This window comes from Dipodomys ordii, unplaced genomic scaffold (genome assembly GCF_000151885.1).
Source record: "Dipodomys ordii isolate 6190 unplaced genomic scaffold, Dord_2.0 Scaffold5, whole genome shotgun sequence".
NCBI classification, from domain to species: domain Eukaryota; kingdom Metazoa; phylum Chordata; class Mammalia; order Rodentia; family Heteromyidae; genus Dipodomys; species Dipodomys ordii.
This window is the reverse complement of record NW_012267221.1, coordinates 30,116,584-30,131,177: the sequence shown is the minus strand read 5'-3', so window position 1 is coordinate 30,131,177 and position 14,594 is coordinate 30,116,584. Positions and strand designations below refer to the sequence as shown.

The 14,594-nt window shown below is 34.7% G+C and overlaps 2 protein-coding genes across 7 annotated transcripts in view; one reads left to right on the top strand and one right to left on the bottom strand.

The window, feature by feature from the left end:
* The window catches only part of Cerkl (ceramide kinase-like), an 83,492-nt gene extending 76,938 nt beyond the window's left edge, over positions 1 to 6,554 (top strand). For all 3 annotated transcript variants that reach the window (XM_013028842.1, XM_013028834.1, XM_013028827.1), the window contains 3 exons: positions 1,706 to 1,802; positions 4,944 to 5,122; positions 5,932 to 6,554. In XM_013028842.1, the coding sequence (XP_012884296.1) occupies positions 1,706 to 1,802; positions 4,944 to 5,122; positions 5,932 to 6,013 (358 nt within the window). In that variant the 3' untranslated portion in view covers positions 6,014 to 6,554. The remainder of the gene's footprint in view (positions 1 to 1,705; positions 1,803 to 4,943; positions 5,123 to 5,931) is intronic.
* The window catches only part of Itga4 (integrin, alpha 4 (antigen CD49D, alpha 4 subunit of VLA-4 receptor)), an 82,124-nt gene that overhangs the window by 3,232 nt on the left and 64,298 nt on the right, over positions 1 to 14,594 (bottom strand). The window contains exons 24-29 of one of the 4 annotated variants that reach the window (XR_001175546.1): positions 13,817 to 13,942; positions 13,089 to 13,208; positions 10,251 to 10,349; positions 9,748 to 9,867; positions 8,840 to 8,977; positions 1,282 to 1,317 (exon numbers count right to left, since the gene is read on the bottom strand). Coding sequence is in view for 3 of the 4 variants with exons in the window: in XM_013028812.1 (XP_012884266.1) it covers positions 8,879 to 8,977; positions 9,748 to 9,867; positions 10,251 to 10,349; positions 13,089 to 13,208; positions 13,817 to 13,942 (564 nt within the window). In the remaining variant the exon portion in view is untranslated. Of the gene's footprint in view, positions 1 to 1,281; positions 1,318 to 5,247; positions 5,969 to 7,395; positions 8,978 to 9,747; positions 9,868 to 10,250; positions 10,350 to 13,088; positions 13,209 to 13,816; positions 13,943 to 14,594 lie in introns of those variants that run through there. The other 3 variants (XM_013028818.1, XM_013028812.1, XM_013028805.1) reach the window with 3 other exon arrangements.

Below are 14,594 nucleotides of genomic sequence, written 5' to 3'. Positions count from 1 at the left end.
GGCTTATGCCTATACTCTCAGTTTAGGAGGCTAAGATCTAAGGATTGTGGTTCAAAGCCAGCCCAGGAAGGAAAGCTTGTGAGACTGTTATCTCCAATTAATCACTAAGCTTAAAAATATTGCTAATTACTGAAAATATTGAAAAACAAATGTAAGCAATAAATTTCATATTTATGAAATTATACAATTAAGAAAAATGATATAGAGTAGCACTTGACCAGATATTTTGGTGCTGTTTATTTTCAGTATAGAAGAGGTGGCAGGATGGTAGAATGAGTTTTGGACTCTAGCTAAGAGCTCTAGGACTGGTTATTGTTCTGCTTTGTTCTGTGTACCTTACACACTTACATTTAGATGGGTCTTCTACAAAAAAATGAGTAAATGACAAAATGGTCTTCAAGGTCCCTCAGGATTCTCCAAAAGATATAAAGAGCTCTTTCTAATGTTGTTATTCTTGGGATAAGTTCATGTTTGTACTGAAATCAAGCCTGGAAAAATTTGCATGTATTTCTGCAAAATGCCTTCTAAAGTTCTGCATTGTGAGTGGCTGGCTTTGACATTAAATCACAACTCTGAATCTCTAGTCTCTTACATCACATGGAATAGTTATGTGAGATTAAAATGCTCAGGTATTACTGGGCACTGGTGGCTTACACCTGTATTCCTAATTACACAAGAGGCTGAGATCTGAAGATCATGGTTTAAAGCCAGGCCAGGCAGGAAAATCTGTGAGACTCTAATCTCCAATAAACCACCAGAAAACAGGAAGTGGCGCTGTGGCTCAAGTGGAAGAGCGCTGGCCTTGAGCTGACGAGCTGAGGGACAGCACCCAGGCCCAGAATTCAAGCCCCATGACCACCCAAAAAATAAACAATACTCAGGCATCTAACTGAACCTGTGTGGCTGAGTTGTTCATGTCATCCACCAAGGGCACTTTGATTTATTTCCTTTCATATGTCACTGAGAACTTCTTCCCATAAATAAATATTTCAGATACAGTTTACATTTCACAAAATGTTAAAATGTGTTGCAGCATTTATGTATATTAACTACTTTATAATGTATCTTTAAAATGTAGTTTTACATTTCAAATTGTTAAATAGTTAGAGTGACTTTAAAAATTATGTCTTGATGAGAGTTCATTTTTTTAATTTTAAAGAGCAAAGATTCAGTAGCTTGCTGAAAAGAAAGATGATAGGTCAGTAAAAGTAATTTGAAAAGATAGATCATTTAAATATTAACCTAAGCATTGGGGAATTAGCTCAGTGGAAAAGCACTTGCCTGGCAAATGCAAGGTCCATAGTTCGGTCTTCAGCTCTGGAAAGAAAAATAATAAGAAAAAATAATAACCTAGAAAATATGGATTAATAGTCTTAGGTAAATTTAATCTGCCAGTGATTATATGACTTGCTCCATATATTAGGTAAGCAATATATTTATTATAAGGAATAGCCTGCAGGTTTCAATTCAGGGGCTCAGGTTTGCTTCAGTTGGTCAGCTACTGCTCTACCATTCCAGCCATGCCTCTAGTTTTGTATTTCACCAGTTATTTTGTAGATGGAGCCTCAAGGACTTTTCTGACCAGTTTGGCTTTCAACTTAGATCCTCTAAATCTCACTCTCCTGGTAGCTAGGATTACAGACCTGAGCTACTTATGCCCAATGTCTTCATAATCTTCTTATTGTCAAATACTATTTAATTTCAGATTAAATAATGGAAGCATGGCTCTTATAATTGCACGAAACACTACTCGGCCAGAATTTATAAAACACCTGAAACGATATGCCAGTGTAAAAAATCAGGTATAGTAAATTCTCTTTATTTATTTGTGAATCTATTAATCATGATGAAAAAGATATTTCAAGAGTTGACATCAAGTCAGGCACTAGTGGCTCATGCCTGTAATTCTAGATACTCAGAAGAATGAAATCTGAGGATTATGGTTTGAAGCCAGCCTGGGCAGGAAAGTGTATGAGAATCTTATCTCCAATTAATTACCCAAAAGCTGTAAGAAGAGCTCTGACTCAACTGGTAGAATGCTAGCCCTAAGCAGAAAGCTCAGAGAGAGGGCCCAGACCCTGAGTTCAAGACTCAAGAGGGGCACCAAAAAAGAAAAGTTGGCATCAAGTTTTGCTGATAAGAAAGCTTTTCTTCTGAATATGTTAATCTTTTTAAAAATAAATTTTCATTCAAAATAGGAAATGCATGCACAGTTGTACAGATTTGGGTGTTCCTGACATAAAAAGTGGCAAAAATCTGAGAGTTTTGCTTTCCTGCTTTTTAAAATAATGATGTTTAGAGTTTTCCAACATTTATTTGCAGATCTGTGTATGGCCATTAACTACAATAGAATTACCAATATCTATTTTAAAGGATACCCTTTTAGTAGGGAATATTCAAAACTATATCATATAGAGATACAAATTTCCACTGAAGTGATGAGCTTTAATGTGAAACAGAAGTGATTACGAACCAAAGTCTTTTTTTTTTTTTTGTCGGTCATGGGGCTTGAACTCTGGGGCCTGAGCACTGTCCCTCAGCTCTTCAGCTCAAGGCGAGCACTCTACCACTTGAGCTACAGCGCCACTTACGGTTTTCTAGTGGTTTATTGGAGATAGGAGTCTCACGGTCTTTCCTGCCTGAGCTGGCTTTGAACCACGATCCTCAGATCTCAACCTCCTGAGTAGCTAGAGGCATGAGCCACTGGTGCCTGGCTACAAACCAAATTCTTTTGGCAGATATTGACAGAATCATTTAGTATTGATCCAGCAATTAGTCTTGAAGTTTTCAGGTGTGGCAATAAAACCTTATGTTGCACATCTTCAAGGTATAAAGAATGTTAATACAATGTTGATACAAGAATGTATATGCTTGGATATAGCTAGTACCACACAGGTGGGGAGATCAGGAGAGAGAATCCAGCAAGGAGCCTCTCCAATATCTTTGCATGCCTTAGTCACTCCCAGGCTGCCTCTTTTACCTCACATTTTCAGACTTTTTTAGTCTGAGTAATCACCTTGACCTGTTTAGGAAATTAAATAGCAAAATAAATGAAATTGTGGCATACTTTCTTTAAATTTGTCTCTAGGAAGATGAAGTTGATAAGGAGATGTCTAAGACATAATTTTACACAAGTGTAGTTAAAGAAAATATGTAGATGTACTATTTTTCCCAAAGTAATGTCTCTTTCTGATTTTGCAGTTTTTTTAAATGTTAAAACAACTTTATTTTTTCTTAATCCAAAAGTACTATGTGTTTGCTATGTTTTGGTCCAGAAAACAGAAAAGGAAGGCAATATTAAAGGTACTTAAAATTCTATGTTTCTAAGGTTAATCATTATCACTAAGTTGGTATAGATTTTTTATTATTTTTTTTATTGTGAAAATACTGTACAGAGGGGTTACAATTAATCTGATAGCATCTGTTACAAGATTCTCTCTGTGAAGATCCTACTTCCAAACAAGTTCCAGGAGTTACACTTATTTTTTTGGAGGGGAACAGTCATAATTTAACCCATAATTGCCAGTTATTAATAACTTATTCAAAACATGCAACCTTTAGAATGAATAATTACACAGAAGTATTTGTGAATGTAGAACCTGTCCCCAGAGCTTTACATCCAAGTTAAGAAGTCTGACTTTGTGATTATCAAAGTATTTCACAGAGAACCAGGTTGGTTCCACAGAGAACGGTCTAACTCTCTTCCAATCCAAACAGATGATGTAACATTGTAATCTTTTCTGTAACTTAGATTATTTTACACTCTAAGCTGTAAAGTAAGCTGGAGCTTCATTTTTACGTGTGTAAGATAAGGGGTTTACAAAATAATACTTTTCCATCAACTTCTAAATACTGTTAAAATTTATATTTGGAAAAGATGAGAAAGTAAGGTAGATAACATATTTATCTGGGGGGTAAATCTCATGCCATTTGACTGAAAACTGACTGAATAGCTATTGTACATTCACATGAAAGTGATTTGGTATTATTTTCTTGATGATTTCAGATGATACAATAGTATTTTTTTATAGTTTCCTTAGATAGGTAACATGAAAATTTGCAATTTCAATATTACCTTCAAAACATTCTGGAGGGGTCAGTAAGAAACACAATTATCTCATAATTTATAATCCTTTTTGTAAAGTCGGGAGGAAGCAGACAAACACTTGTGAAAATTTTATTTCTTTTTTTCCCTTTAGAGAAGATATGTTTCTCATTTCATCTTCGTTAAGTTCAGACCTAGATTCTTCCAGATTCAATTCTGAATGAAAAACTAACACTGAGAGTAAATTGTATCAGCAAATGGCATCAAACTAACAAATTTCTAATGGAATAAATGGATTATGAAAATCTTCAATATCAGTAGACTCATATTACAGAATGTGTGTGTGTGTGTGTGCGTGCGTGCACGCATGTTGGTCCTGGAGCTTAAATTAGGATCCTTGACAATGTCCTTGAGCTGTTTTGCTCAAAGCTAGCACCCTACTGCTTGAGCCACAGCTCAACTTCCAGCTTTTTTGGTGATTAATTGGATAGAAGAATTTTACAGTCTTTCCTGCCTGGGCAGGTTTTGCACAGAAATCCTTTAATCGCAGCCTCCTGTATATCTAGGATTATAGATCTGAGCCACCAAGTCTGGCTTTATAGATTGTTTTAATGGGAAAATTTATATTGTGTGTAATTTTTCATAGATATTGTCATGTAACAATGTTGATTATCATATAGAAGATCTAGTTGAGCCAGGATAGCTTTAGGAAAGGATTTCATTTTCAAATATCAAAACAAAACAAAACTTAATATCTCTGACCATAATATTTAAAGCTATTTAGAAATTGTCAGCACATATGGTGATACTTATTTGTAAGGGGGGCAGTGAACCCTGATTTTCATGAACAGGTTAAGATAAAGAAAGTGTTGTGACTATTTGCATTTGTTTTATTTAGTTCAGTTTTCCATTTGTGGAGACATATACTGTTGAAGAAGTAAAGGTTTGTCCAAAGACTAAAACCAGTGGATACAGTGAATCAGAAGAAGTTGGACCTCATGAATCTGCTTCAGAAACCAGTCTCCCTTGGAACATAGATGGTGATTTAATGGAAGTTGCATCAGAAGTTCATGTGAGGTGAGCATAATTCCTTCACCACTCTACATGGTCTAGAGATGTGTCACTGGTCTTCTTCTAACTGTGGGTCAGCTCAAAAACAGTAAATCAAGGAAAACATAAAAAGACACATGCATAACTTTCAGTAAATAAAAAAGTACAACATTTAATTTATTCACCAATTTGTATATAGAACAAAGGCATATTCTTTGGTTATGTTTTTCTACATTGGCATTCTAAATGATCATTCTGTATAAACTATACAGATGTCTGTCCACAGTTTCATTTTGGCTTTTAAGTAATAGATTGAGATTCTGTACCATCGTGAGAAGGAGACAGCCCCAGTCTTTTTAGTTTCTTCCTACTGTGCTCGGGCTTAAGCCTTAACACTTTTTGTCGGGAAGTTTGCTTTTTCTCAGATCTTTACAAAGTATTCAACATGCTTTACACAAGAACAATTTTACAAATTATTTAGTTAAGCAACAAGTGCAAAGGGTATTGACAGATTTAGGAGCAAGCCAACAGATTCTTGTTAATCAAGTAGTTGGGAAGGAGTACCCACTAGATCTGCTTATTCTATAAGAATAATGTGTCTGTCCTGATGGAGAGCACTCATGGGTCCAGGAAGATGGTTAAGAAAGCTATCAACTAGTACTGATACTCCAGGCTCCTCACTTTGCTAGACTACTGCTCAGCCTTGAGTGTATATTTAATATCAATTTCTATGTGGTACTATGTGACATGCTCAGCATGTGTGTGTGTGTGTATGTGTGTGTGAAAAATAACAATGATATATTGATGAAGTAAGTTATTCTTATTATTCTTTGCAGATTACACCCAGGGCTTATCAGTCTTTATGGAGGAAGCCTAGAAGAAATGAATGATTGCAACGTAACATGTAATTGCTTATAAAAAGAACTAACTAGAATTTTAATATACAGGAATTTGGCTACACTTTAAAGACATATCCAAATAGAAAATGTATTTTTAAAAGAAATCACTATTTTGACATTCCTAAAAAAAGTAGTTCAAGGGCTTTATAAATCAAGATGAAAATATAGCTGCATCAAAACCAATCTGAATTCTAGTTTTAGAAGTTGTTTATTGAAATTGAAATAAAATGTTTCATATATTTAGGCATCAGCATGATATATCAAAATTTGACCAAATTAATTCCAAAGTAGTTTCTTTTGGTTTTCAAGATTTGAGTCTATCACATCTGATGTTCCATTCCCGTTAGCCAAGTTACAAACAGAACACAGAGATCGGACAAGATTGCCCTAGATTTTACTAACGGCATAACCAATTCATAGGGGTTAAATTTAAGTATCACACAAACTAGTTAGTGATATTACCAGAAACAACAAAATTCCCTCCTCCAAACTCCCCAGTTCTAACTGATTCACCAAAAACAAAACAAAACAAAAACAAAAAACGAAGACAGGCACCAGTGGCTCACACCTTTAATCCTAGCTACTCAGGCAGCTGAGATCTGATTGCAGTCAAAGCCAACCTGGGCATGAAAGTCCGTGAGACTCTTATCTCCAGTAAACCACCAGACAATCGGAAGTGGCGCTGTGGCTCAAGTGGTAGAGCACTAGCGTTAGCGAAGAGCTGAGGGACAGCACTAAGGCCCAAAGTTCAAGCCCCCCTACTGACAAAAACAAAAACAACAATAAGAATAACTCATTTGAAAAGAATTATAAATTGCTTCAACTTATCAAAATTTATGATGAAATCTATTTAGAAATGTGCAAACTATCTTTGTAACTGAGAAGAGCCTAGCCATGTTGCTCCTGATCCTGGAAGGCCTGGGTCACCACCAGAACAGTTGGTTCTCAGTGTGAAGAATCAAATTTCTATTAAGCTCACCCTTGAAAAGGCATTTCTAAATTGTACTTGATTTTTCAGAAATGAACTTAAAACTTTTCTCAAATGAACAATTTGGCTTTCATAATGAGAAAGCACTAAAATATATCTTTTGTACAAAGCACACTAAAAACATATACATTTAAGTAAATTTATTTTTGCTTGTGTATTTTGAGCTTAGGCTTTGTCTCAAGTAGCATGGCTGAAATGCCTTCACAAATCTCAGTACCTTCTCCAGCTACCAGTCATAAACACAGGCTTGAACAAGTAACTTTTATAAACCAGGAAATCTGAGAAAGGCAGCAGAGATTTTGTGGAAAGCAATCACTTCCACAGCTGTTAAAGTTTTCCTTCTTATTTATCTTCTTGATCACTTCCAATAAAATTAGGCTTACATATACAAATAAAGACAGGTCCAGATGAAAGTATATTCTACAGTTATCAACATCTAGATTACATGAATGAAATAAATATTACAAAAATGATTGTAGTTGCAAATGTATTTAAAGATAAGTTATTTAAAATTCAGTAAGAAGCTATTTTTAAACAGAATCTTATTTACTTAGAACAAACATTCTGAATGTTTTTTATCAATTAAAAAGGGAAATTATGTGACAGGATATAAATTGATACTCACTGTATACAAGCTAAATCTATATTTTTCAGTTAAGTCTGTGAATCTGATTTCTCCTTTTCTATGGACAACAGATTTTCATAAAATTTCATTGAATGCTTATATTAGAAAAGTAACAAAAAGCAAATATCTTATTTATTTAATGTAGACAGTGAATATTTTATAGAGAACCACTATGCAGGAATCACTCACTGTCCTTCTATCATTATATGCTTTGATTTTATAATCACTAGTGAGGTACATTTTTCATATTTTTGCACACATAAGTGTATATTAGCAAAAGTGCAACATCTACAGCCTGGTGTTCTTGAGTTCTTTTGATAAATGTGTGTTATAGGAAATGTGTGTCATAGTGGATTCATATCTATACTAACACCTGCATTTTAAAAAATGTAGCATATATATGTACATAAAGAAAAAAATTAAGAAGTGTCTATTTATTCAGACATTATCTCATTAAGCTCAAACCAGTGTATACATTTCAACATGAAAGTTTGTTCATCAGGCCTATAATATTCATAGTCAGCAACTAAAAGAAATTATTGGATTAAAGTCCATAGGGAATATGCTAAAGATTTTTAAAAATAAAATATACTTTAAAATGATGCAAGGCTCATTTTACCCATTAAAAAATGTAGGGGAACAGCCCTTTCATCAAAATGTCTTAGAATCTGGGCACCATTGGCTCATGTTTGTAATCTTAGCTACTAAGGAGGCTGAGATCTGAGGTTTGGGTCTGACATCAGCCCAGGTAGGAAAGTCCCTGAAACTCTTATCTTTAGTTAGTCACATTAAAGCCAGAAGTATAAGCTGTGGTTTGAATGGTAGAGTGCCAGTCTTGAGCAAAATAAAAGCTCAGGGACAGCACCTGGGACCTGAGTTTCATACCCCAAGACATGCTTGCATGCGCGCGCACACACACACACACACACACACACACAGATTCTTAAAAAGTGAATATTCTTAAAAAGGTGAATACATATATAAATAATTCTTCTTGAAAATAAAAGATCTTCAAATATCTTCAAGAGTTTGTTTTTCTTAATTGCATTAGTGTTTGTCAACTCATCTAACAGTGGAAAGGGCATTTTGTTATGTTAAGGAATACCTTCGTGCAATTACTTTCTTTCGAAGCATAATCCTTGCTTTTTCCTCATATGAAAACATAATGTTACAAGGCCATAAGTAGAAGTACATGGAAAAATATCTTTTCTGTAAACAGTGTTTTGTCTAACCTGAGTCTATTTTCAGTTCTCTCAGTTTGAAAGAAGTCTTTAATCATCCTCATTGTTTTTACTGTTGACATAACTCCAGCTGTCTCGTCTGTGTTCTTCTTGTAAGATAGATTTGTATTGTCTTTTAAAGAAGCCAGCCTGAAAATAAAATGATATAAAACTGATGTACAGCTATGAACATACAATCTTCAAATCAAATATCGAAGCAATCAACAGCAAAAGTTCTCAAATGAAGTCCCAAGTAACATTAATTATGAAGCCTCTTAACAGGTGTAGTAAACAGCAAAAGTTAGTTTAGGTCACAAGGTGTTAAAGAGGCACTTTTGATGCTAATGTAGGACCTGCTAGTAACACATTTACTCTCTCCACCTCTGAATGAGCATTCAATAGAATGTGTAAAGTTTGCACAGTGCTTTTTTTTTAAAACAATGATATACTTCAAAGCTAGTAGTATAGTTTAAATATTTATTCAAAATAATTTTTATTTTTTCTAGTCAAACTTTGGTACCAAATTTAGAAGAAATACACCAATAGTACATATTCACTTTGAAATTTAAAAAGTTGAGCTACGTGCTGCTAGCTATTTCCTAGCTACTTAGGAAGTTGACATTTGAGGATCCTGGTTCAATGCCAGCCCAAGAAGAAAAGTCCAGGAGACTCATATCCATTTAATAAACAAAAACCATAAAGAGAGGTATGGCTCAAGAGATAGAGCACCAGCCTTGAGCAGAAAAGCCAAGCATGGTGCCCTGAGTTCAAATCCTAGTATTGGCACACACGTACGCACTCACACACTCTCTCTCTCTCACACACACACACACATACACACAAAGTTAACATTACAATATTGAAAATCTTAACAAATGACATGTTTAGTAGTTTAATACTCATTAATATAAAAGGCTCACCTTCCACATCACATATGAAATTAATAAAAGCACCAGGAGTCCCAGGAGCAAACTACTTGAAATGACTGCAATAGTGAAGTAGCGGTTGGGCCTCTGATGATGCAGTCCTTCCAGTGTCACCTGTGTGAAGGAAGTGAAGTAAGGAAACGCCATTTAAAAGCTTGATTATAATAATTATACCTAATTAAAATGCCATTCCTTTACCAGTTCAGAGCCATTTCCTTAACAGTTCAGAGCCATAAGAAATATTAGAATTCGTTTAGCAGAAACAGTGAGTGTGACAGGCTTTAACCATGGCCCTTTTATTCAATCTGCTGCATTCTTATTACAACCAGATTCACCTCCCTAAAAATCTAGATATTGTTCCCTCCCACCTGTTGTTGAAACTGCCAAGCCCCAATGGTTTAGTGACCTTTAATGACTCTGGTACACAAAAGGAAGTAATTATAAACACTCAGGATGTTTCCCATGCAGATTGTGTGTGCCATTTAAAAGAAACTTACATATGCAATGTTCTCATCCTTGTTTAGTTCAATGACTTTTGGATGTGGCTCTGGAAAAGCTGTTGCTCTTATTTCAAACTTGAGTGCTGAAGTATCATCCTGTTTTTCAAAAAGAGAACCATCACTGTAGCCCCAAATCATAGTTTTTATTTCATGAAGACATGTGAATAGAAATAATTTATCATCATCTTTATCTACGATCTAGATGTTTCCTTAAGCTAATTCATTTGTGATTAACTGCTTTTCAAAGTTTCCTTAGGTTGCAAAATTACCTATACATAATTTCACTAAAATCCTTTTGTTAAGCATTGCTGTGTTGTACATGACTTGATTTAAACTACTTGTCAGACCACAACATTACTAATGTAATGTTTTCCAGGGATATTAAATTTTATTCCCAAACAAGACTTGATCTGATAAAAACATTCCCTCACATCCATCTTCTTCAAGTTTTTGTTTCTTTCTAAATGAATACATAGGGTTTACTTAATAATCTGTAATCAAATTCTAATGTAAGATGTCAGGGTTTTTCTACCTAAAGTGAGTAGTTTAGAACTCAGAACCCATGCAGTTTGGAATCTGTAGATGAGCTTCATAGGTTCAAGTAATGGTTAGACACATTTCCACAAGGGCATTTATTAGGATGGTGAGAACATATTCCATACTTAAGCTCTTAAAGAAGACTGTCAGCTGGGGACTGATGCTTCATGCCTGGAATAGCTACTTAGGAGGCTGAGATCCAAAAGATTTTGTTTTGAATCCAACCAGGTACAAATGTCTGCAAAAAGCAGGGCTGGAGGCATAGCACAAGTGTTAGAGAGTCACTGAGAAAGCATGCTGAGTGGGTTCAAATCCAAGAATTCCAATACTGTCCAAAGTGAAAGAGACAGAGAGAGCACAGGGGAGGAGCACTTTACAATCCTCAAAAGTTAAAAACTACTCTTTAAAATAAGTACTAGGGAGCTGGGAAGGTGGCTCAGTGGTAGAGAGCTTGCCTTGCATGCATGAGTCCCTGGGTTCGATTCCACATAAACAGAAAAAGCTGGAAGTGGCACTGTGGCTCAAGTGGTAGAGTGCTAGCCTTGAGCTGAAGAGCTGAGGGACAGCGCCCAGGCCCAGCATTCAGGCCCCATGAATGAAAAAAAAATGGAAATGGGTACTTGCAGGGTGGTGAAGAAAAGGAAGGTAGGTAGAAGAATGAAGTGGGTAAGATGCAGGCAAGAATTCATTATATATACCAGAGAAATGAGAAAAATAAGGAAGGGGAGGTTGAAGAAGGCTGAAGATATTGAAGAGATGATATAGATCAAGATGCATTATATACATAAATGTCTTTGTTAAATGGCAGAAGAAAAAACATACAATATATAACCTTAAAATTAAGAAAAGTGAGGAAATGTGTACATTGGGAGGGGTTGCAGAGAATGTTGAAAGGGGTAACACTGACAAAGATGCACTATATTCACAGACTGCTTTGTTAAATGACAACTCTCTTGTGTAACTACTCAAAGATAATAAAAATGTTTAGAAAATGAACAAAATGAATGTGCAAAGATTATTAGACATTTTAGACCTGGTAATAGATTTCAAGAATAGTACTTTTTTTTTTTTCAGTGAGGAGGGTGTTTCTCCTAAGGAAGAGCCCACAGTGTTTAGAGACATCTTTGTTGTGATTTGGAGGGTGGTCCTAGTAGCATCTAGTGTGGCTTCTGAGTGTGCTGTTAAATGCCCTACAAATGCACATGGCAGCCACTGGCAACAAGGAGTGATCTGGTCTGAACATGTCCATAGTTTGCCCATGTTGCCAACCTGGACCTGGGAGTATGACATGGCAAACTTCTAAAGGTCTCATGACTTCCTGATGGTTCCTGACTTTTCAAAGTTTTAATTAACATGGACATCTCTTCTTTTTGCCTGATTGGCCTATCTTCCCTTTGATTTTTCAGCTGTGTTTTCCTTTGTTTTACAATATACCATGAACTAAGTGTAAACCAGGTTCATCCCATGTAGTATGCAACATCACAGAGACACAGAAAGAGACCTTATCCATACTGAAAGCATGGGAAAACTGGAAAACAACTTGTGATAAAACTAGTCTCACCTCAAAGTGCTCTTCATAAAAATATGTGCTCCTTTTATATTAAGTTTAATTTAATGTTGCAAAGTTCATGAAGTGTTTTTAATCATTTTATTATTGTTGATGAATTTTGATGTTTTAGCTCAATTTTGTGAATGATTTCCTTTAACTTCATAGCTTTATTTTTAAAATATTAGATCTTTTAAAGCTGTGTGGAAACAATTTTAAGGATAAAGGATGATCCAATTCAGCGTAAAACCCACTAGACACTATGCTGGAAATGAACTATGTAACTTGGTGGGGGGGGGGAAGGGAGTTTGGAGGGGAATTTGGGGGAGAATGAGGTAGGGGGGTGATACTATTCAAAAGGAAATGTACTAATTACCTGACTTATGTGACTGTAACACCTCTGTACATCCCCTTTACAATAAAAATTTAAAAATCTAAAAAAAAAATAAAAAAAAAGAAAACAAAGAATTTTAAGGTTCTATAAATAAGCCAGTCAACTTCTTTGATTTCATTAATGTTCGTAATCAATTTGACTTTTTGAACTAAATAACAATTATTCCATATTCCTTATTTTAGTTTTCAGATGAAGTGACATATGGAAATATAATTTGAGTTCTATTCCAAACTTTTACTTTTTCCTTTACAATTTGTGGAATGTTTTCCTGTAATCTTGACTATATAAGAAAACTGAATTTATAGATTGGATATGAACTCACCCATTCTAAAAAGTTGCTAAGATATTTTGGACTCACCATTTCCAAAATGGAGGACCGACCTTCCAACTGTATGTGAACACTAGCTTCTTTCCCACTTTCCATTCTCCCCAAATTGCACAAGAAATTCAAACAGTACAGATCAGTATTCATGCAATACTGGAAAACAATGTAAAAATACATTAAAATTTCAACATCAAAACAAAATTTAAAAAAAATTACACACCTAAAATATATCATTTATGGAAACATAGGATTAAATATCTGCTTTCCTTTAGAGGCATTTCAAAACTATCTTGTTTAAATAAATCCCCAATTTTTTTTTTAACAAATGTTAACTGAAACAAGGTGGTCAAATTGGAACATGTATTCTCATCTTTCTTACTAACTTAATAAGGAAGAGTCTAAGCCCAGTCTTGGAAAATTACATGTATTTTTTGTACCTAACAATAATTTGAAAATTTGATAATTTGACATTCTTACTTCCCATAAAATAATAAACACACTAAGATAAAAGAAAGTTAAATTTATACTATGTAACAAAAGCTTTACAGGTGAGTTGGTGTCCGGAGGATTATTGAGTGAAATCAGGATATATATTCAACATTGTCTCTCCACTTGTCCAGTTATGCTTGTCCCTTACACATAGGAATGTTCCTAATCTTGTGTTCTCTCTTACCAATCACCTGACAGCTCAAACCCATTGGTTTTTAAGTGTTTCACTTCTCTGTTGGAAAGCTAAAACAACTGGAAGAATTGAAACATACCAATAGCCTCTTATCAGTCTTTGACAAAAATTTGAAAATGTTTCTCAGAGCCTCCATTGTTCCTTTCTCCTGCTTTGATGTGCACTCTCTTTCGTAATTGTTAAAGGAGCATTGTCCAGCAGTTGTCTAAAGACAGAAAGCAACAAAAGTATTACTATGTAACACATGGAAGATCAAAAGCAACATGGTTTTAAAAGTTCTATTTGCTTATTTTCTCCTAAAACTTGTCAGGTATCTAAAGTTGTAAAAAAAAAAAAATTCCTGACAGACATCTGGAAGAGACTGAATCTCTGTGACAAAAGAGGAACAAAACCCCACTAAATTTTCAGAGAGTAAGATATAGGTCATAAGCTAATAGGATGGACTTAATTTTACAAACTTATGAGAAATAAGAGAAAAGACATTTGGACTTTAGCCTGAAATGAACATTTTTTGGCTTATATGCAAAACAAAATGATACTGTTTTCTACACAAATGATTATCTAAATCTGAAATTCAATTTAGGCTTTAAAAAATCACATAAAAAACTTAGGTAAATTTGTGACTGATTTTTCTTCAAAGGAGGAGGCAAAAAGAATTGTTTTGGACAAGCACAAGAAAAGTGATTTATAAATAATGATTGAAATATTGCTTTCCTTAAGATAAGCTCTATTTCTAATCTTTAAATAGTGGGTTCCACTATTTATGGGATAGTCTACCAACTAAATTACTTCCACAGTAATGGAAAGAAGATATGTCCTAAAATAATAACAAAAATGTGTCTGTCCTATGATACAAA